This window comes from Mytilus californianus, unplaced genomic scaffold, assembly GCF_021869535.1.
Source record: "Mytilus californianus isolate M0D057914Y unplaced genomic scaffold, xbMytCali1.0.p SCAF_1, whole genome shotgun sequence".
Classification (NCBI taxonomy): domain Eukaryota; kingdom Metazoa; phylum Mollusca; class Bivalvia; order Mytilida; family Mytilidae; genus Mytilus; species Mytilus californianus.
The window spans coordinates 120,114,809-120,138,828 of NW_026262581.1; the positions used below are offsets into that span (position 1 = coordinate 120,114,809).

At 33.4% G+C, this 24,020-nt stretch overlaps 1 protein-coding gene across 2 annotated transcripts in view; it reads right to left on the bottom strand.

Moving 5' to 3' along the window:
* Positions 1–1,570: 1,570 nt before the first annotated feature.
* The window catches only part of LOC127732451 (uncharacterized), a 61,721-nt gene continuing 39,271 nt past the window's right edge, over positions 1,571–24,020 (bottom strand). For both annotated transcript variants that reach the window (XM_052241497.1, XM_052241486.1), the window contains 8 exons: positions 19,654–21,433; positions 16,970–18,518; positions 16,316–16,481; positions 14,061–14,289; positions 13,416–13,526; positions 12,442–12,585; positions 7,657–12,124; positions 1,571–7,225 (listed from right to left, as the gene is read on the bottom strand). In XM_052241497.1, the coding sequence (XP_052097457.1) occupies positions 4,082–7,225; positions 7,657–12,124; positions 12,442–12,585; positions 13,416–13,526; positions 14,061–14,289; positions 16,316–16,481; positions 16,970–18,518; positions 19,654–21,433 (11,591 nt within the window). In that variant the 3' untranslated portion in view covers positions 1,571–4,081. The remainder of the gene's footprint in view (positions 7,226–7,656; positions 12,125–12,441; positions 12,586–13,415; positions 13,527–14,060; positions 14,290–16,315; positions 16,482–16,969; positions 18,519–19,653; positions 21,434–24,020) is intronic.

Genomic DNA, 24,020 nt, shown 5'->3' on the forward strand with positions numbered 1-24,020 from the left:
AGTCCATAATACATAGCCGTATTAATGGTGGACGAGAGCAACAACGAAACACGAGAATAAGAATATCATCATGAAATCATGACACAACCAGAGAAATCAGCTATCGATGAGGTATCATAGGGGTTTGTTATTTTTGTTGTCTAAATAATAAACATAATTCCGTATAACGAACCAGGCAATTGACATTTGAGCGAAAGGCAGTACATTTTAGCGATAACATAGTGACGTTTGAGCGCCAAAGTATAGGACATTTGAGCGCCGAAAGTTTTAAACATTTGAGCGAAAATAAAAAATAAGCATAGGACACCTGAGCGAAAAAGAATTAAGAACGATGAAGGATTACCTCTTCCGTTCGCCAGATATAAACTGTTACCCGTGCTAACTACGGATAAAACTCGGCAATAGCATTATTTACAGGTCAGTTCGGGCTTGAAATATATATCCTAGGCTTCTGACATAAAAGAAACCTCGTTATTTCCTGCTGGCAGTGCGGTGAATGCAGATCAAGGAGATTCTGTTCCTTCTTCTTGTCTGTTCGGCTCTGAGGTTCATAAGGGGGAAACAACAATTCGTCTGTGATGTAAGTTTCAGTCAAGTAATCGGCAAAGTCTATACAAGGCTTGGCGTTAGGTAAATCGGTCATGAAATCCTTAACAAAACAGTCTGCTACTTCCTCTATCCCAAACACTCCTTTCAGCCATTGACCGATATATGAACCAACCTTTTTGTATTGTTGACTTAATCCAACTTTCTGTTTTTGCATAGCCAATGAATTATAGTAAAATGGATTGGTAAATAGAGACCAACTCAGAACGACACTGCCATTAACTAGCCAGAACCGGTCGAATTACTCGGGTGTAAAATAAAATAAAATATATTTATTTTAAAAACTTAACTCATTTTTCTTACTTTTTAAAAATATATTCTTAATTCATATAAAAGTATCACAGGAAATTTCGCACAAACGTCCTATTTGAAAATGCAGGTAAGGTCAATATTCCGGCGCTATATAAAATGTCCTATGATGTCGGCGCACAAATGACCCTATGTGCATTATTTATCTTCGCTCAAATGGCCTATGCCCAACGAACCATCATTAAAAAGGCAAAAATGAAAATTCAATGTAATTGAGGACTTCGCATATACTATCTGATGTTTGACACCTGTAGGAATATGACACTGGTTGTTTTCCATTTGTTTGATGTGTTTGAACTTTTGATTTTGCTATTTGATAAAGGTGTTTCCGTTTTGAATTTTCCTTGGATTTCGGTATTTTTGTTATTTTACTTTTTAGACAAGATGTTTAAACCCGCCAGTTTCGTTTCAAACTGTACGCACCAAGTCAGTATTAGCCAGGTCATCAGATTTTTGTAGAAGAGCTCTAGAAGTTGCAAATTTTCGATATCCTCGATTGTAGTTTTTTTTTTAATTTTCAATAATTTCATAAAAGTGGATAAATATAAAATAACTCACATGTTTAGTAACATTATGCAACAGATATGTATCACAACTCGGTAAATATCTGTTAAATTCCTTTTAGTATTTCTGGCTAACATAGTCACTGGACACATTTATTTCAAAAATATATAGTTTTATTTGTAAGTATCACAGTAAGATATAATTCACAAAGAACAATATATAAATAAGAATTCTTAGAATGAGAATTTCTGTAAATATTATTTAAATTAGAAAACTATATCACAATAGATGTACTGTCACCCGTTATAGAAATCTCCCTAAAACATAGTAATAAGTATAACTATGATGTTGCATGCATTTACATATTGAAATCGATTTTTAAATTCTGTTTACCAATTATATGATATTATTTATATAAGTAATTACTTGTTGCGTCATCAAATATTGATCAGAGTTCTTTAATGAAAAATATTATTTCTCAAAATACGTACCTTTTGACTTTTGTAAAAATAATTTATAGTCACGTTATTAAAACGTCCATAGCATGCAATTTACACACACATTATGTTTCTAATGTATATAAATGACATTGTCCAAAAAATACAATGTCATCCAAGACATGGTTTGAATAAAGATCTAAATAAAATGTACAACGAACCAACCAAGAAGTACATTGATGGTTGGTTGCATAACGTCCAGTGGCAAATATTTCATTCATGAAATACATCGAAAACTACCATTGCATAGTATACATAAATATATTTTGGTCGTCAAAAAAGAAAATAATTATATCACTACAAATGCACGAGAAAATAATATACATAAAAAGATTTTTTTAAATATTATCTTGTAAAAAAATAAATGCTATCACAGACAATTAATATGAAAATGAGTTTTTACTGTTTTAATGCAAGAGTTTCTGTGAATGCACACTTCAGATAAAAGTTACTACCAATATAAATTAATCTATTTAGAATATGTTTAAAGTTCACGAGGCCTTGATTAAATATCCCATCAAACGATGGTACATTGAGTGAACTAAACAGGTCTATATTTCATAATATAAAAACAATAAAAAGCGAAAAATATAATATAAAATAAACTTGTTCATGTATCACAGATATACAGCAAGAAAAACATTCTTTACATCTTCTTCTACATTTCATTTAAAGATATTTATATCAGAAAGACTTAAAATGGCAGTCAATGAAACGCCTATATAAGTTGGGATAAATATCATGAATTCAAAAAGTACCATATGTAAAATAGCTGAGGTGAGATAAGACCAGTATGATAATGTATTTGCTATTGCTATATGAGTATTAGTTTCGCTAGGTAGGAAAATTTCAGTAGTTAAGTAGTAGAATATCTTTATAATTCCTAATCTTTCAGAATTTTTACAGCTACTGTGATCTTGACCTTTTGACCTCCCCTCCATTTTTACGGAAAGAAAAGGATGAAATTCCACAAATTACATACTAACCTATTTGATAGTTATACTCAAACATTTCCAAATTACTGTTTTGATAAGATGTACAACATAAGTTTATAAAATGATCTTAGAAATATTCTGCTAAAGGTATACCCCTTATACCATTCAAATTGACTATCAGTTGACGCTTTTAAATGCAGTAGTTTATAATTCAGATATCATACAAATCCAAAACCGTTTCGTATAAGCAAGAACGTGGATAAGTGAAATAGTCTAATGAAAGTAAACACCCTAACTTACATAAAAACATAATATAGAAGTGTCATCTTTTTATTTGACACTTTAAATGTAATTATTTATGTTTCAGACATCATAAAAGTCTAAACGCGTTTCATTTCAGCAAGGAAGACGTGCATAATTATTCCATTTTACTGTGCTTGAATTAACAACACAAAAATGAAAATCTGAAGATTCGTTTGTACATTCATATGAGAAAAAATCATTATACTTCTATTTAGAGAATATTAATATTTAGTATTTAGTTTCGAGTAATTTATTGTGTGTAATTCAATAAGGCACCAGTTACAACAGACAATTATTTTTTACATTACGTCGGACATATAGTTTTCATGTGAGGAAGCTATAAATTAAAAATCATTATCATTCAAAATACCACGTGAATTTGTTGAAACTATTTTTAACAAATGAAATTAATCTCCTATATACATTTGTACTTTATCAACTACATGATTTGATATCACAATGAATTTTTACAAAAAAAAATTGAAAAAGAATTTTACAAAATTTTTGATTTTCAATAAATTGAAATGAAATCTATTCATTCAGGATAACTACTAATGGCAGGACATATTATCTTTAAAAACAAACAAGAAATTATAAGTTATTAAAAATATACAATATATATAAATAGTATAGGTTATTAGTTAAACTTTTAGATTCAAAAGAAAATGTTGATGAACCAACAAATTTATGAAATGGCACATCTTCATATCTAAAATAGCATCGTATTTTTCTGGGTTTAATACCTGCTTCCACAATATATTATGTTATTTCAAGTATCTTTCACAAATAAAATTCCTCAATTAACGAAGATTCAAACATTTCGGTACTAATGTCAAACCTATAAATACAAATGTTTAGTTATCTATTTGTTTATGTAATTGCATACAGTCATGGAGATGATGTGTAAACCTATTTTTCTCAACAGTTTTATGTATTTCTATTTATTGAATCCTCATGTACATCTTCTAGTTCGTCTTCCGGGCGGTTGACTACGAGCTCAAAATTGGGTATGATATCTTGGAATTGGGTACAAATGCTTAAGCTTTGTTTACACTGCTTACAAACTGCTTTTATAAGTATTTCTCTTTGGTGGTCGTCTACATGCACTCTGTATTTCTCCTGTGAAATCTTGGTTATTCTTATAGGACTGTGGATATAATTATTGCCCTTGGAAAAGATATGTGCTGGAGTATAAGATGCAATAAACTGAGTACTTGCGCTTCCCGCTATTGGTTCAATCATTTTCTTGCTGCTTATTATACGATATTGCGGTGGAATTTCACTTATTTCCTCAGAATGGTGTCGGTCATGCCCGACTGAAATATTAAACCAACCATCCTTCTTAACTTGTATACTTGTCGACATTGCAATCGTCGCATTTGATTGAGGTTCTTTATGTATTGCTATATTGGTGAAGTTTCCGATTAATTTATCGTTGAATAAAAATGAAATATCGGATTGCTTATCATCAGTGTCTGGGATTGTAAATCTTAAAACGATATTATTCTCTCCAAACCAGTCACAATAGAATGGTTTCAAGCTTAATTGTATTGCTGATTTTGTAATAAAATTGATTCTGTATAATGCTGGGTCATTATATTCTACTTTGTTGTTAAGTGGCCTCTTTATATGTAATCTTACAGAGTTTTGATCGCACATCAAAAATTGTAAGTCTGATTCAAAAAGGTCAATTGTGTCATCAGAGGGGTGCGATTTACATATATATCTGAATACTTTCGAATCAACCAGCTGTTTTTCATTGATTGATACTGAGAATTCTAGTGATGACGTCCCTTTCATTTTGAAAACTGCTGTTGTACCATCTACCTTAATAGAATGGAACATCGACAGATTTATCCCCTTTTCTTTACAATACAGATGACTTTGCCATAATACAGCTTCTTCAAATTCAAGATTGTCCGAATACTTGTTTCTAACTGTTATTACTTTCTTGTCTATTCTCATCTCATTGGAAAATCTCGCGATAATAGCGTTTTCTAATGTATTGATGACTAGAGAGAGTAAAACTTCTTTGATATGCACTTTTAGATTTGTATCGATAGGCGAGTTGTAGAACAATATTTCAATTTGTTTTTCTTGACCCATCAGGATAGGGTTCCTCAACGCACCTAATTTCTTTTTCGATATAATTCTGGTTTCACCTGTATGTTTCAATTTGACTGATTCAATACTTTTTAGCATGCCAGTAACTCGTTCTTGGATCAGTTTTAAATGAGAGCAAGGTGGTCTTGTTGATAGTATTAGACCATAAGTGCGAAAGAGATTGAAAAATGCAGTTTTCATTCGAGAGGATACAATGCAAATGGTTCTATGCGTGTGTTCTCTAGCCTCCTTAACATCATCCGATGATTTGATATAAGCGTTGAAAGATTGAAAATCGATTTCAATATCTGATGGCACAAAACCTAAAACCTTGAAGATGCTTTGAAAGTCTCTATTAACTTCATCTCTAATCATTGGGGTGTTAATGTGCAGCCTAGAGTTTGCGAGTACATAACGGAAATCTGGGGACAGTTTATCTCTTAAAACTGACTTATCGATCATTTCACCAGTTATAAAAGTATCAGCGTTCACGTTAATTTTGGTTGGTAACTGTGAAAGCACCTCCTGAAATAATGACTCATCCACAATTTTATAGACACGATTATTTAGCGATACTAATTCATTTGATGGCTGCTTTCTTGTGACTAATGTTGAGGATTCGAAACTGTTATGCTTCCAGCAAATCTTTTCCCCGTCTTTTTCTTCAACTTTGCACGTATAAAGTGGGAGCAATGATGCATCAGTAAAAACGTCTGTGTTTGATAACCTACCACGCCACCACCAACATCTTGAATGTTCTTTCAACTTTAATTTGACGACTCTATTCACCATGAAACTATTGTCAGAACTGATTTGATTACCTGGATCGATAAGTATTTTGACCCATAATCCATCGGGAATGCTGTTGTCATTGCTCAAAGAAAGAAGGTATTCGCCAAAATTGCTATGGAATACTTCATCAATCATATATTGAACTGCATGAACTATATTTTGCACACATTTTGTCATCATAGCAGTGGTAACCACATGTGGGTGTTCCAACTCTCGTCTGTATCTTTGGAAACCATAAGCTGCAATGCGTTTATCATCAAAACTAACATGAACATCTATGCCATAATTCTTTCTTAACATACTGGAACTTTCTTCTACTTTAAGTTTGATAGCATTGAATTGTTCCGATTTCCATTCAGAAAATGCTTGTTGATCCTCTATGTCCTCTAGTTTCTGTCGGATTTGTCCGCGTTCTATCGTTACGGCTTTCTGTGAATTCAGATAGGTACACACACTGATGGTAATAGTTTCATCTTGTAAGACTAACCCTGCGCCCTGAACTGATGGACTATTTCTAAGCAAAATCTTTTTCGCCTTCAATACCAGTCTCATGATTGCCTCACATTCATGTGCGATTACGTTGACCTCTCTGCTTACTCCCTGACAAAGCTTTTCATTTATCATTGTGCCATCTTTTATTCCAAAAGATTTGAGATCTATCTCAAGAGTTAACTTTTCTTTATATTTTTCAAACTTGCTTCGGTTGCCTACGTTTGTGTCTAGGTTTGCAATTCTATACACGGAATTATAAACGGCATCAGATAAATTGTGGTAACGTAGTAAAGCTATTAAAAGTGGAAAGTTCTCCCTATTGTATTTCAGATTACCTCGTTCGTATGTGAATTCCCATATTAAAATATCAGATAAGGAAGTTGTTTTAGCTTTTCTGGATATTTCTGGTCTTTGCAAATTATCGACATACACAACGACAACTTCACGAATGTGTGACAACGAATGAAGAGAGAAATCAACTGTTGCTTGGTCAAACATGTTAAACAATTCTCTACGTAAACTTTTGCACTGTAATAAAACATCATATAGACCTCCAAGCCAATTTCCGCTTGATTCACCGGACAACAATTTCAGAAGTAAGTCATAATTTCCGGTACGCCTGCGTGACTCAAGAGAATTCCAATCTATGCGTAATGTAACATCTCTTTCAAAAACATCCAAAACCTGAAAAATATTAAATAGAAAATATCATAATTTTTTTTTCTATACGTTTCATTGGACAAATTAAAATGCTGGAAATTAATCAATACAAAGTAATTTCTTTTTTAAAACCAAATTCAAAATTTATTTGAGAAAACAACTGTTAAATTCTTTTTCTTAATTTTTTTTTTATGTTTTCATTCTTTTTGTCACTACTTCTTCTCGTCTGATAGTTTATAAAATTTCATATCGATTAATCTTAGTTTTGTTAACAGTTATATTATTCCCTTAAAAGATTCTAAATTTTTAAATTAAGATAACTGCAAAATCACATGGAGAAAAAAATTGACATACGGTCGTCAATTTCAAATGCAGCAAATCCATCGATATATTGACAGATTACTTCATTTATAGAAATCGCATATCGAGACATTTCTAACATAAATGAAGCATACCAGTGTAGAAACTGTTGGGAGGACATCTGTCATCACACGATTTCTACTGATTACTTCATCAGAACGCTGTGTCAGAGAGTTGTCAATCATAAGTGCAGTACCAGTTTTTGTCTGTGTCAACACAACAGATTCTATGAAGTTCCCAGAAGAATCAATGTGTATTTTGGGAAGGCTACCTGGTCCTACTGGTTCACATGTCACCTTTATATTTTGGACCGCATTCAGCTTCTCGTATCCGTTTCTTGTAAAGGCTTGTAACTGTCGTCCGTATATATGACTTGATGCAACATATGCTTGTATTGTGACATGGTGTAAATGACTGCTTAGTGTGTTTTTTCTGAAGCTTTCAAAATCAACAGTATATTTTTTGCCGCATATGGCTTGAGGGATCAAGAAATTATCATCTATATTGGTACAGACTATATCTACTACGTCGTCGGGGAAGTTTGCAATAACCCACAAGTCAGCCATAGACAATTTGTTGTCAATTGGATCAGTGCTTATTGATTTTTCCCAATTTTCGTTCCCTGGCTTTTCTATGCCAGTTATCCATTTCACTTGGAGAGGAAGAGTTTCTGTCAGTTCATGGAATATTGAATACACAGTTTGTATATTTTGTAGTTTACTTGTTCGGTGCAAGAACAAAGCAGTCTGCATATTCCCAAAAGCAAAAGCTATTTCGTTCAATGATGCCTGATCGTTCTTACTTCGAATATTGGTCTCAATGTGTCCTTTGAGAAATTGCGTGTTACCGCAAGCCGCAGCAGACAGTATCAAATCACTAATATCGGTATCCATTTGAGAAAGATGTGCAAGAGTTACCGTGTATTCTGGTCTTCCCATTAATCTTTTTATTCTGTGATGTACAGTTTCTCCTGACGACGACGGAAGCTGCAATAGAACTTCCTGTAAACTGATATTGTCGTCTTTATATCCCATAGAGATAAGGATATACCTCCATAAAGAACTCTCTCGTGGTATGTTCTCCACCATTAATGTAAGAAGGAGTTCTTTTCTAGGTTTTCTGTAAATTGTTGCCAAACGTCTGCCATACGAATTAATACGTTCAATTTTCAAACTCTTTGGTTTATCTATAACGAAAAACTTTGCGCTTGTGTTTTGTGTGTTTATTGGTCTTGTATTGCGTTCTTTTATGTGATACTTATCAGAATTAAGGTAAAGTTTAGACCATCCTATGCACATATCAAGATTGCACTCTAAGCATGTGAAGTCGCTGGTCTCGGAATTTGTATGATGAATATGCTCTTTCGATTGTAATGACATTCCAGTAGTTAAATACGCCAGAATATGATGTTGTCCAAGTGCAACAGCATAAAGTAAAGGTGTCATTCCTTGGTGGTCTTTCTCTGTTCTATATGAACCTTTAGTTATGTCATCTACTAACTGCACAATACTAAGCTGTTCTGTTTTAACGGCAAGATGGAGAATGTTTTCGCCAGTGGGTAGTCTTTGCCATTTAGTTCCTCCCATTTTTAGTAATACTTTTACACATTCAAAATTTGAATTTGTTATGCCATATGCAAGTGCGCTGTAACCTTTTATTTCATGAGTACACACTTTCGTCAGTACATTTTCATCCTCTTGAATCATTCCGCATAGATATCCTAATGATTTTAAACAACCTTTCTGTGCGGCCATATGTATTAGAACAACAGTGTCAAGGAAATTTGTTTTTAAATTTGCCTTTATCAGATATTGAGAGCTGTGTATAGCAGACGCTGCTAAAATATCATTGCCATACTCTAAAGCAGACTCTATAGTCAAATGCGTTCGCCCTCTTAAAGATTGGACAAGTTCGTTTTTCTCCGATTTTTTTAATGTTTCGTTAAATGTCATATGATCTCTGAACCATCCACAACACTCTATTCTGTCGACTACAGAGTTAGAAATGCTCATTTTGTTTTCTTTCAATAAACGCGCTATTTTAGTCCTTCCACATACAACAGCATAATCAGTTGCTGAATATCCATTTCCATCAATTCGATTTAAAACCTCTGGCCTAGTCTGGATAATTTTTTCGACTATAGAATACATTCCATGGATTGCAGCTAGATGCAGAGAACTCATCCTATTGTCTGTGTCTATCACTAAACTGGTATTATTTTGTTCCAGTAATTGGAGGCAAAATTCCTCTCTACCATGCATTAAGGATATCCTGTACGCTTCCTCTATCTCTTGTCTTGTAACAGTCTGTCCCAGTTCCTTGTCAACGTACTGACATAGGTGTTGAAAAACTTCTTTATTTCCTTTTTGTATTGCTAATTTTAACAGGTCTCTGCCCTTCACACTGTTCTTAATCGTTCTATCATCCCTAAAACACTTTAGAAGGAAAACAATCGTATCTGTCGAATTTCCTTTTACTGCATATTCAAGCACACCCCAAGATGGAATGTGGAACTTTCCCAATAAATCTTTAATAGGTGATTCATCCAAATGACTGATAAGAGGAATTCTATTTCTGATCAGGTATTTAACGGTTTCCACTTGTCCATTCAAGCTTGCTAAGCAGATAAATGCAGTAAAGCAAGATTTTTGTTCATCCGTCATTTTTGATACTTCCAAACTACTAAGAATACTCTTCATAAATTGTATTTGTCCACTTTCTGCAGCCTTTGCCATCACTGTTTGCCAAACAGGACTTAAGACACCCGAGCCTATAAGAGTATGGTGTCCTATTACTTCAAGATAAGACCATAACTGTTTTTCTTTGGCAATATCAACTACGTCTGAATGCAATGTCAAAGAAGATTCTAGTATAAGAATTTTTTCCATCTGTTTTATAACTTCTTGTGCAAGTACGATCTTGTCGTTTTCATTTTCAGATTGTGTTAATAGTGGTATTATATCTATTATTGTTAAATCAAGCAAATATGGATCTGTGAGTTTATTTTCGCGTTCATTTGTTAATGTATCAACTAACAATTCAAAAACCCATGACTCTCCAGATATTAAGAGCACAGTCAGTAATTCTTTTGGAATGTTCGTCACGCCAACAGCAGAAATTTGGTCTTTTATCATTTTTGCCAATGATAGCTGGTGTTGTCCCTCTTTCGTCTCATTTGGAAAAACAACACAGGAATAAGAATTGTATATTTGTGTATACTGGCCACAAGGAAGAAACTTGAATAAGCATAGAAAGGTTTCAATAGTTCCAGTGTCAAAAAACTGTTTTAAGATTTGTTCCATGTTAGCTACTAGGCTTGTAAATTTCTGCTTAGAGTAAAGACAACCAGTTTTAAACGACATGATTGTTCTCGGCACTTTTAACGAATTCTCCTTAATTTGTGCGATTATTTCTCCAAGATGATAGGTAAATGCTCCATTTTCACCAGATGAAAAGTTTGGGGCTTCTAGTCTTGATGCATATCTCCAACAAATGAAGGACAATAACTGAGTCAGAAAATAAACTAATTTGTTTTGATTTTGTTTTGTCGACATGAACTTCCAAATTAATGCTTTAACGGTTGTTGAGTCTTGATTCATTTCGTTTGGCTTTTCTATATCAAAGTTGCCGTGCTTAATAGCGTAAATAATGGGTAAACAGCCACATCTATCCTCTTGTTTGAAAGCTGTTCTATCTTGTGCTATAATTTGAGATATTAATTCTTGGTCCCCTAAAGCATATGCTACATGAATTAGACCAGCACCGTTGACCTCTGCTACTTTCGAAAGTTTAATCAATTCCAACGCTCTCTTGTAATCATAAGATCTTTCTGTTTTAAAAGACAAGTATGTCCTCTTGTGTCGCTTTTGTTTTTTTGTATTTCCTTTCTCTTTTCCTTGTTTCTTCCGTTCAAATATGTTCCCACGCTTTTGTCCTAACCTGTAGGCCATCTTAACAGATTTGTTTACTTTCGTCTGATAAACACGCTTACCAAATGTAATATTCATATTCCCAGATGCGAAATTTGATAATGTATTTTCTGATAACTTTTCTGCACTAGCTTTAAATTTCCTCTTATTATCAAAATCCGGTGTTGCTCTTCTGCATTTTGGAATACAACCTTTAATCAATAAAAGTTGTGCACATTTCCAATGACGATTGCTTAATGCATACCATAGCGGTGATGCTTGAAATTTGTCCATGGAATTCAACAAATCTACTTCACCGACCCTTGTATTCGTTATTTGTGATGTCAAACATTGAATTGCTAACAGATTTCCATTTCTGGCACCATGGTGTAGAGCTGTCTTCTGTTCATTGTCTCTATACTGTAAGACGTCATCATATGAATCAATACCAATGGACACGAGGGTTTTTGTAAAAAGGTGTTGGCATAAATCTTCCTCATTTCTGGCAATTAAATACATAATTAAACCACTGAGAGCATTTTGCTTGATGGATGTGATGTGTTTTTCAATGAACTCCAACTGTTTTAGAATCACGCTGGTTGGGGAGTGTGTGCATATAAGATACAGAAACTCTAGTTTTGCAAGCATTAATCCCCTGAAAATTTAAAAAAAAAACTTAGATAGTAATTTGAATATTATAACAAATGTACAAAACACTCAGATCAATTTAATAATCATAACACACTGCAAACTACTATCAATCAATAGACTGTAACCTCTGTAAGGAGTTTCATTAAATGGGTATATATGCTTCACATGATATGTTAAATATTAATTTTTAGCTGTCTTTCCTAAAGAAAGCATACTATTTTATTAAATCTTTTCTCAGAAATTCGTTTGTGAGTATATTATTTTGTCCAAAACCATCTTATCATAGTTTGCTATATTTTTTACATTGCATTTCATACTAACCTTTCTTCATTGATTGCGTTTATGATTAGATGCGGAGCTTTCTCCATAAAATACTCTATGATTTCCCAGAGACGATATACAGCACACGCACAGGTCAAACGAGCTTCGTCTTTTAATAGTTTATCAGATTGTCCTATTTCTAACCTAAAATATTCATTTTGTAATTATGTATATATATATATATATATATATATATATATATATATTTACTTTTCAGTATAAAAACTATTTTGCGTAATTAAGTGTATTCTTACTAAAAATTACTGAATTGTTGTTATATGCAGTCTGTTAAAATTGCAAGATTTCATCGAAATCCGTAATGAGTAAACTCTTATATGAGAGTAACTTGTAGTAACTTTTAACTTCAAAGTTGATTAAAATGCTTAGGCGAAACTGTGTTAAGAAAATATAAAATGTATGAGATTGAAAAATAAAAAAGGTGTTCGTGTTTATTTTTATAATTAACCTTTCATAATTAGGTATTCATTATAACATTAACGGTACCAATTTTATTGCACCAGGTGCGCATTTCGACAACTAATGTCTCTTCAGTGATGCTCGAGGAAAAAATATTTGTCCAAAACCTAATACAAACAATATAAGAGCTGATAAAACCAAAAGGGACTAAAAGTAAAGCCAAATCCGACAAGGAATCAGAACTATGCATGAGAGAGATACATTCCTCAATTTAAAATGATTTTGATATTTAAATAGAATAATATCGGTATTTTCATGCCAGTACCGAAGTCCTGGCTACTGGGCTGGTGATACCCTCATAAGTATTCATCATTTACAACTTTTATATCATTGCACATTCCATTATATCTTAATCTCAATTATGGAACTAAACTTTGATTTTGATTCATGGTGTTAAAGTTGACAAAAGAAAACATTGCTATATGTCAAACTAGGTATTTTTTAATTATGTAATTTTTTAAACCTAAACAAACCTCTCTTGTCGGCACGACACTTACCTAGACCATACATCCTTTACAATTTTCAGTCTGGATTTGCCATGACGATTGTCTGCATAATAAGGATTTGCTTTTGAAAAATGCCAGAAACTTCTGAACTGGTAGTTAGAACTAGAATAATGAAAACAAATTTAATCATTGTACAAATGCAACATATAAAATGTGTGTTCTGGTGATTTAATTGTGACAATCGACAATTACAAGATAAGAAACAATAGACAAAATTACAGCTGTTACGACAAAGATTTACCAACATTCAGTAGTACTTTTACATTGAAAATATATGATCTGCATCTAAAGCTATTCTACATTTTATGTTGTGTTATAATTCTTGGTTAAGTAACGAGGAAGCTTAGGCATCAGTAGTCTTAAACAAATTATAATTTATAAAGTTTAGTTGACAGAGTGATCTCTGGTACCAGACCAGTGAATTTCCACATCTATGTTTAAGCAACTTGAATTTGAACCCGCTAAAGGAACAACATGCATGTATAAAAATGCATTTCTAACAATGGATGGATGAATTCCATATGTAGATCTAAAGTGAAAATCCTGAACTGCCATTGACTCGGCTATCAAGAGAAGAAAACATATCGTAGAGAAGTAACACTTAAAGTTGCATATATAATAATCATGTCAGCATACCTGTTCCAGATGTCTTGTGCCATTTTTATTCTCGACTTTCCATGAAAAGACTTATCAGCATATTCAGGATGACCTTTCAGACAATGCGAGAACCCTCTTATTAGGTGAAAATGACTTGATTCATTGGTTTCCCATTCCATACAATGCATATCTTCAACATATTCCCAGTACCGTCCACACCATTTCTCACCCCAATAACTTGCATCTACCATTTTTAGGATTTTTTGAGCTGCAGTTAATACATAATGTACATAATGTAATATCTATAATTAAAGAACCTTTGTGAGCACGATCAAATACTCAACGCCCCAACATTGTCACTGGCAAACAAAATATCACCAGATTCCTAATATCAAAGATTCAAAACACCTACAAAATTCAACTGATACAAAATTTCTTGTGGATTTGCACATCTATATATTATGTTCTCATTAACTACAAATTTTAATGAAATGCTGTTGTGTGGTATCAGAGGAGTTGCGTTGAAAAACTGTTGCAGTAATATATTTATGTAAAAATTTTAAGTTCAAAGGGGCATAATTCCTAGAGAAAAAATGAATCATAATTTCCTGTCGTTATGCACATCTACACAGTATGTCCGTATTATCTACAAAGTTTCATGCAATTCTGTTGTGTGGTTTCATAAAAGTTGAGATGACCAGAACAGGACTGACGGACTGACAGAAGAACTGACTGCCGGACGGAGGTTCGGGTCAAAACATTATACCGTAAGCAACCTTGTTGCGTGGGGTATAATAAAGGTCAGGCAATACCACGATTCAAAGAAAACGACAGAAAGACAGCACTTCACAGTACACTACAAAGAAAACTACATATACAAAGCATAATGTTCTAGATTTCTTTCAATGACTTGATAAATAAATACTTCTGCAGTATTGTATACCCATATCATTTTTGCATTCTTTAATGATTCATTTAATAAATTATGGGGATGTAGGGAACCGTCACAAAAGGTAACCGTTTTCACTAACTTTATTATAAGTACAATATGGAAAAATAAGCAGTCTGCATATCTTTCCAGTGACAAATATGTATTGTGAAGAAACGATCACACCAAATTTGCAAAAAAATAAATGTTTCTTGCAACCATAACCATTAACGAAAGAATCATAAGCAAAATCATGTTGAGCGCAAGGTGTACTGTTTGAAAATCATCCTTTTAATTCCAATAATATACCAGTTTTAATCAATTTGAAGGTCCATGACAATTAAAAGATATTTCAGAAGGGAAAAAAGAAATTCTACAATATCCAGTTGTGCTTAATACTTATATGGAAATAAAGAACAATTGCCATTGCATTTATTTTGTTTTTCATTGATATTAGTGGAAATGCGAATAATTAAACAAATATATTTTATTATTCAAAGATTGATTGAATTATTTGAGCTCTTCTTATAAAGGTCCTTAGAATATCCATAATATCGGTACCTCTGCATTGTCCTATTCTAATCCTTATATAAATCTCGGACTTATCCTATTTTACCCCTTTATTTACCACAAACTTTCCCTGTTTTAACAACTATGTTTACCACGGATTTGTCTTATTTCTACCCTTATATTTTCTTCGGACTTATTTATTTCTACCTGTTTATTTATTCATGGACTTATTCCTATTATAAACATGGACATGTTCTTTTCGCATCCCTATATTTACCTCGGACGTTCCCGATCCCAACAACTATATTTACCTCGGACTTGGCTCAATCCTACCCCTACATTCACTTCGGATTGGTCTATTCTAACCATCTATTTACCTTACACTATATACCTATTCTATCAACTATATTAACCTCAGACTTGTTCTATTCGACCCCTTAATTTACCTAACGTGTTCTATTCTAACCCTAATATTTACTTCAGACTTGTTCTATTGCAACCCCTATGTTTACCCCAGACTCAGCCTATTGTGACCCCTACACTTAACTCAGACTTGTCATATTCCTACTCCTATAGTAACCTCTGACTAGTTATATTGTATACGATCACTATATTTACCTCGGAATGGCCCTATTATTTGAACCCCTATATTTACCTCAGACTTGTTCTATACCAACCCCTATATTTAATTCAGAGTTCTATTATTACCCCTATATTTACTTCAGACTTGTTCTGTTGCAACCCCTATATTTGCCTCAGACTTGCCCTGTTGTAACCCCTATATGTAACTCGGAATTGTCCTATTCGAACACCTATATTTACCTAGGAATTGCCCTATTATAATCCCTATATTTACCATTGTATGCATCTATGATACAACATTTCTCAAGAGTCTCAGTTTTAACCATTCCATTGTTATCCATGAGAATTTTGTAGTTCTGCCAATATCCTGCAGTAACGGCTATATCTAAAGGTGACACTCCGTCTTCGTTCTCTACATTTGTATCTATTGTAACTGTCGCCTGTAATTATAAAACATTCAACTATTAATAATTTAATGAGACATCAACCTAACAACATAAATGAAAAATTTAAAATTAAAACATATAAAGATCAACATACATTATTAAAAAAAGACAGGTTTTTGTATAATATTGCAGGATCTAAAACATAATGTAAATAAATTAAGTAGATGCTATTACCAATAAATTCTTAGAATAAACAAAATAAAGCAAATTATACCATTTTTTATCAATGTATAAATTATATAACTGATTTATACGAATTTAAGGAAATAACTCCAAATTGCGTTTGGTGCTTTCGTCTGAAATCATATACATCTTGAATGGAGGTAATTTTGTGGTTAATTCTCTTTAGATTTTGTCGAGTTTGTGTTATTATTTTTAAAACGGACTTTTCACTCAACATTGAAATGTCTTAAACTTTATCACAGGGTGACTTTAAGGCGCAATTTTTCTCAAAAATATGATGAATTTAGCTGTAATATTACCTTGATCACCATTTTGAGAGCTGAACTGTCTTGCAAACCTGCAGATAGGTGCAAAACCGATGTTCCAGGTCGAAGCGATTTCTTCTTGTACAATGTATAACAATGGCTAAGGAAAAAGTCTTCTTTACTTCTTACAAAAGGAGATATATCTATGTCTTTGCCCAGAAGATAAATGTGTGGTAATACTCCTGGAACTTGCTTCCAAATCTTTACAACATTAAAATGTCTCATTTTTTCTCCCGCAATCAATTCTAGAACTGTTAAAACCAGTTTTACCATATTATCTTCAATTTTCTCAGCATCTTTCCTACTTTCAGCTGGTAAAATATCCAAATCAATTCCAACGTCTGCTCCCGCGTCTGATCTGAAGAACTTGGCTCCATATTTTAAAACTTCATTTAGGACATTTTCAGGAGTATCCTTGCTTGCTGCAGCTAATATAATATTTTGCAAGTAAGAAATATTTACAAGTTTCTTCGACGAACTATTATATATTTTCTTGTGAAAGTGTCTCTGGAAGGCACAGCGTTTATCAGAGAGTTCACATTTCCATATAATATCTGTCGATTTCTTAATTAATAATTCCGCCACGTCATAGCATTTCATTTCAATACAATCTCTCAAACATTCACATACTATGTGAACATCCCCAGTATAGTTCATGCCAAGATTTGGATCGTGATTAAGTAAGAGAGTTCCAATCTTGCTGAAAATGTCAATTTGTGTTCTAGGCTTACTTTTCAGAGCAGGATGGTTTTTGTGCAACAATTTGCCCAGCAAGGAATGTTTTCGTACAAGTGGAATCTGTGATGACTTACATAGGTCGTGTAAATGTTTGTTTTTATCTTCATGTTTTTCTGTAGATCCATGTTCTTTGTGTTTGTAGTAGCGTGACAAAAGATATTTCATGACATCGATTGAAATGGCCCGCGAGCTAATAGCAATACTGAGGATATCCATTTCAGTGATTTGTTTCGCGTCGTTTTTTCTCCATTTCTTCAATGCCGTTTCCACAATATCTGCTGATCCTGATGAAGCAGCCATTGCCATAGTTTTGTCACTGATTGTTTGAGCTTTTTCAATAAGAATCTTTGTTATATCTGTATTCTTGTTGTTTATTGACAGACCAACCACTACCTCATCTAAAGACGTGTCATTTGTTCCGTTCAGTGTACAGCCAATAGAAATCAGGTACGTCAGTAATTGTAATGGAGTACTGTCTCGCTTTGAATGTGAAGCTTGTGATACAACTCGATGTACGGCTCCAGACTTCTCAATATCTGGTATAAGTTCAAGAACATTTTTTACCAATCTCAATGATTTTAAGTCTAAAGCTAATGATAAGCAATTGCGTCCAAAGTTGTCATGGTAGGTTGAAACTGTTTGATCTAACTTGCGTAACTTCCGCATGACTGAATAATTTCCATCCTTAACTGCTAAAAAGAATGGCGGAACAGTGGTCTTCTCTTTGGTGTCTCGTTGAAGATACTCAAATGCCTTCAGTTTGATCTTCTTCCCTCTCCTATCCGAGGGAACAACACATCTGTGTCTAAAAGAAAAATCATTTGAGACTTGTAAATTATTGTCTACGACATTTCTTCATTTCCTCTTGCATAATTACAAATGCAATGAATGGTAATTCATTCTTAGTTTCTGATTCAACTTTAAAAAAAATAAATTGGTAGTTTCTTTAAAAAAGTAAAAATATAATGATTTTTACCGTAGAAATTAATGTAAATGAATGAGGGCCAATTTGCTTGGAATTTATTTCATCCGAGGGCCATTTTCGAAAGGCCTTTCAAGCTTTACAATAACAGACTTATTTCTTAACATATCAACAACTCATAAACAACTGAAGATAGCCGAAAACCTCAATTTTGATTAATTTGTCCCAAAATGAATAGTAAGAGCATTCTTAACCAAAACCCAAATCATGTAGGAAGGAAAGCTATACACTGCTTTTCGGATTCAAATTGGTTCATTTTGGTAAGAGACGTCCTTCCATTAACAACTTCACAAAAATATATAAAATTTGCAATTTTGTTAAAAAAAACCTTCATCAGCAACGCACTGTGGTTAAATACTAGCATTATTTTACGGCAATATTTGAAATGGTTAAAAAATATATTTACGTATAGAGCGCTATATATTCTTTTAAATAAAATTTCCGGTAGGATATGACATCTTTTAATTTTTTCCCCCAAAAATACATTGAGATCGGTGCTATCCTTCTTTCTATTCGAAAAGTAAATTAAATCGGATGTAAATGAAATATTGAAAAAATAACTGATTGCAACTAAAATCAGTTCTTTTGTAAGATGTATAAAGCATCACTGGCTTGGTTAACTCATATGGTTTCCGTTTTTCATTAATATTTAAGATATATGGCTGTCTTTTCCCTATGGCTTAGTTATCTTGCTCTTTATATACAAAACAAAACTGTTATTTCATTTACAAATTGTATTTATGTGGTTATTTCTGGCCGCTATCATACCTGTAGCGATGTGTATATTACATATGCAGGGAAGGTTTCATTCATTTATACTTATCTGTTTTAAATTGATCGTTTTCTAATAAGCTTTCAACAGTTTGGTTTATTTTATTCTTTTTATAAACAGTTCTAACTACATTGTAAAACTAGTTATTTTATATAGAGATTCCCTACATTAATAGAGAATACTTACATTGCTAGAGATTTGATAAGCCGTTTGCATCCACTACACAACTGATAACTAAGCTTAGGTGATTTTCTCGGCTTTTTCTTGACATAGTTGTGTTCTTTTTCTCTTGATGTCCATAATGTAGACACAGTGGTTCTTTGAAGAGAGAACTGACTATTGACATTAATGGAGTTATACGATGACCCTTGTTTCAAAGAAACACTTTTCCCACGTTTTGGCTTGTTTTTAAATCGAATGTTAAACGTACTATCATCCATATCATGCAAGTGTGCCCTGAAGTCTGTAAAGATGACTTCTCCAATCCATGAATGGTCGGGAATTTGATGTTTGGTTCTAACACTTTCATCAGCGACCATTGGTTTTGGTCTGGTAGACATTTTTTCAACGACAAGATCAAATGTGCTCTCTTTCAGATGAATACTAAAATGCAACAAGCCATATCCATCTTCATCCTGTACTTTCAGATCAATAACTTGTTCACAATTTCTCAACAGGTAACATACAATATCATTCCTACAGTAGTATGCAGCCACCAGTAGCGGTGTTCTACCATTTACATCTTTAATGTTAACTTTTACATGTTTGTTCTCCATCAGACATTTCACAATATTTGCGTTCCCTGTTCCGCATGCGTAATGAAGTGGAGTCGATCCTCTCCAATCAACCGTATTCGGATTAGCACCCCCTTTCAAAAGGACTTGAACGCATCGAAGTTTGTTCGACTGTGTTGCTTCATGCAAAGGAGATCTGCCAGAAAAATCACAAGTGTTAAAACTAGCACCAAGTGATTTTAAGAGAATAAGCGTCTCAGAAGCACCATAAAGAGCTGCATCATATACGTAAGTGTTCAAAACGTCCGGTATTGATTTAATAGTTGGTAGTAACATGCTGGCCATATTTTCAAAATGTTTCAATGGTTCTTCGTCTATATATTTATGTTTAAATTTCCTCAATGTTGCCTGAACTGTGCTCATCACCATACATACAGTTGTTTCTTCTAAAGCGATATCTTGACGGAAAACGTTGATCTCGTGGCAGCCTTTGATATGACCATGCCGGATACAGAGTTGCAGCCCTTTGTTCACATCATAGTCGTCCATTTCAGGATACATTAGTATCTGGATTTGATCAATAGTCCCAAATTTACAGGCAATATGGAAAGGTAAAAAATCGGTAAGATCCCTCTGAGATTTGTCAAATCCTTTCGACACCAAAATTTTCGTCACATCTAAAAGTTTGAATTCAGCAGACATATGAAGTAATGTACTACCTATCTGCACTTCTGATGACACTGATATTGATTGCGCAAGCTGATGGACGTGTGAGAAATTCTTGTTTCTCATGGACATATACAATAGACAGAATTGTACACGATTGTCCACACAATCTGTCTCTAACTTCGATACGATGAATTCGACGTCTTTTGGACTCTGTTTGAACAGCAAGTTTAAGCAGCTGTTACCAGTAAAATCTTCTGTATCAACATCTGCATTCAGTTGAATCAGGTAAGTGATAGTTTGTGCCTTACGTCTGTAAAGAGCTCGATGTAGCGGTGTACGCTTCCAGTTATCAAGATGATAAATCATTTCACTTCCCATACCTGCCACTATTATCTCACAAACATCTAAATTTCCATTGACTGCTGCGTAGTGAAGGGGTGTTGCACCCCTCTGGTCAGTTAGAAATTTGGCTGTTGTCCCTTCTGATAGTTGATGAATAGCTGTTCTTAGTTCTTCTTTAAGTCCGATTGCAGCAAATATGTGAAGAGGTGTACCGCGACATTCTGAAAGAAACAGGAAGGTTATTTGAATTAAAAATGTCCAGTAGTTAAATCATATTCCGAATGAAAATATATCGATATTATATGATGGCGAATCCATGCATTAAAGAACATTATATCACTTAGCATGCATGAGAAAGTTAAATATAACTAGAGGTTTCAAAGAGCCTGTATCGTTCATCTTGCATTTTTGTCAGCTTATTAGTTTTGACGACCAAGTTTTTGTCTATCCATTATAGTTTTAAAATATGCAAAAATGAAATAGGGGTTAAAATTGTGATTTAGGGGCAGCAACTTCTATAATGAGTCGATTGACGATTTTACAAGTTTAGATTCAGCATATCAAAAATCCTTTGAATTCAATTTTTGTTAAATTCAAACTAAGTTTAGTTTTGGACCCTTTGGACCTTAATGTGGACCAATTTGAAACCCGGTCCAAAATCAAAAATCTAAATTACGCGGTTAGATTCAGCATATCAAAGAACCCCAAAAATATTATTTTTGTTGAAATCAAAGAAAGTTTAATTTTGGACCCTTTGGACCTCAATGTGGACCAATTTAAAAACGGGGTCCAAAATCCAAAATCCAAATACACGGTTAGATTCGTCATAATAAAGAACCCCAAGAAATAAGCAATTAAAAATAAACTGCTTCGCTGAGCGCAGCTGGATACGCCCGCAGAGGTCCAACCCTGAACAGTTGGGGCAAAAATGGACACAATATTCAAGCTTGATACAGGTCTGAATTTGGATTGTAATTAAATATTTGACATATTATAGGTTTCTGAATAAATGTAGTCAAAGAACTTGAAATTGGTTATATGAATTGAATTTATATTCAATTAAAGATTTCTTGCTGTTGTACAATACACTGTGTTGTTGTGCAATACACTGTGCTGTTGCGCAATACTTAGTAAATCTGTTGTCTGACTATAAACAAATAAAATCTTATAACACGGAAACGTAAAATCGAAAATTTATAAAAATCAAAAGGGAGCTTACATCAATAGATATAAACAATTTACCAAAGTTTCATAAAAAATGCTTTCAGCATTTTTGAGTTATTGTCTGAAAACTGGAAAATCCCCCTTTTTGTAATGAAAAAAAACCCATAAATCGGAAACGTATAGTCTAAAATTTATAAAAATCAAAAGGGAGCTCATGTCGATAGAAATAAACAATTCACCAAAGTTTCTTGCAAATTGGTGAAATTGTTTTTGAGTTATTGTCCGAAAACTGGAAAATTCCCCCTTTTTTAATGAAAAAACCCCAAAACTCGGAAACGGTACATCTGAAATTTATAAAAAAACAAAAGGGAGCTCATGTCAATAGATATAAACAATTCACAAAAGTTTCATGCAAATTGGTGAAATTGTTTTCGAGTTATTGTCCGAAAACTGGAAATCCCCTTTTTTTAATGAATAAAACCCCAAAACTCGGAAACGGTAAATCCGAAATTTATAAAAAAACGAAAGGGAGCTCACATCAATAGATATAAACAATTTACCAAAGTTTCATGCATATTGGTTAAAGCGTTTTTGAATTAATGTCCGACATGTTGACGACGGACGAACGGACAGACGGACGGACAACGGTATACCATAATACGTCCCGTAAACGGGCGTTTAAAAAGTATTAAAAAAGTAATGTTTTTGGCCCTTTTTCCCCAAACGGTTAGGGCCATAACCCCCAAAACCTATCCCAACCTTCCTTTTGAGGTATGGAACCTTGCGGTATAATTTCACAGAGATCCATGATACACTTATACACAAATTATTGTCCGGAAACAAGAAAAATGCTTGTTTATGGCCCCTTTTTGGGCCCTTATTCCTTAACAGTTAGAACAATAACCCCCAAAATCAATCCCAACCTTCCTGTTGTGGTATGGAACCTTGTGGTACAATTTCATAGAGATCTGATCCATATACTTATACTCAAGATGTTGTCTGGAAACCAAATGTCTTCGGACGACGACGACAACGACGACGACGCTGACAACATGATAATACTATATACGAACGTAGAAAAATTTGCAGTCGTATAAATTAATAAACTGCTTCGCTGAGCGCAGCTAGATACGCCCGCAGAGGTCCAACCCTGAACAGTTGGGGCAAAAATGGACACAATATTCAAGCTTGATTCAGGTCTGAATTTGGATTGTAATTAAATATTTGACATATTATAGTTTTCTGAATAAATGTAGTCAAAGATCTTGAAATTGGTTATATGAATTGAATTTATATTCAATTAAAGATTTCTTGCTGTAGTGCAATACTTAGTAAATCTGTTGTCAGACTATAAACAAATAAAGTTCAATTTATTCTCAATGTCATATTAGAAATTTATGAAAATAAAAAGGGAGCTTACATCAATAGATATAAACAATTCACCAAAGTTTCATGAGAATTAGTGACAGCATTTTTGAGTTATTGTTCGAAAACTGGAAAATCACCCCTTTTTTAATGAATAAAACCCCATAACTCAGAAATGTAAAATGTAAAATTCATTAAATTCTAAAGGGAGCTTACATCAATACATACAAACAATTCACCAAAGTTTTATAAGAATTGCTGAAAGCATTTTTGAGTTTT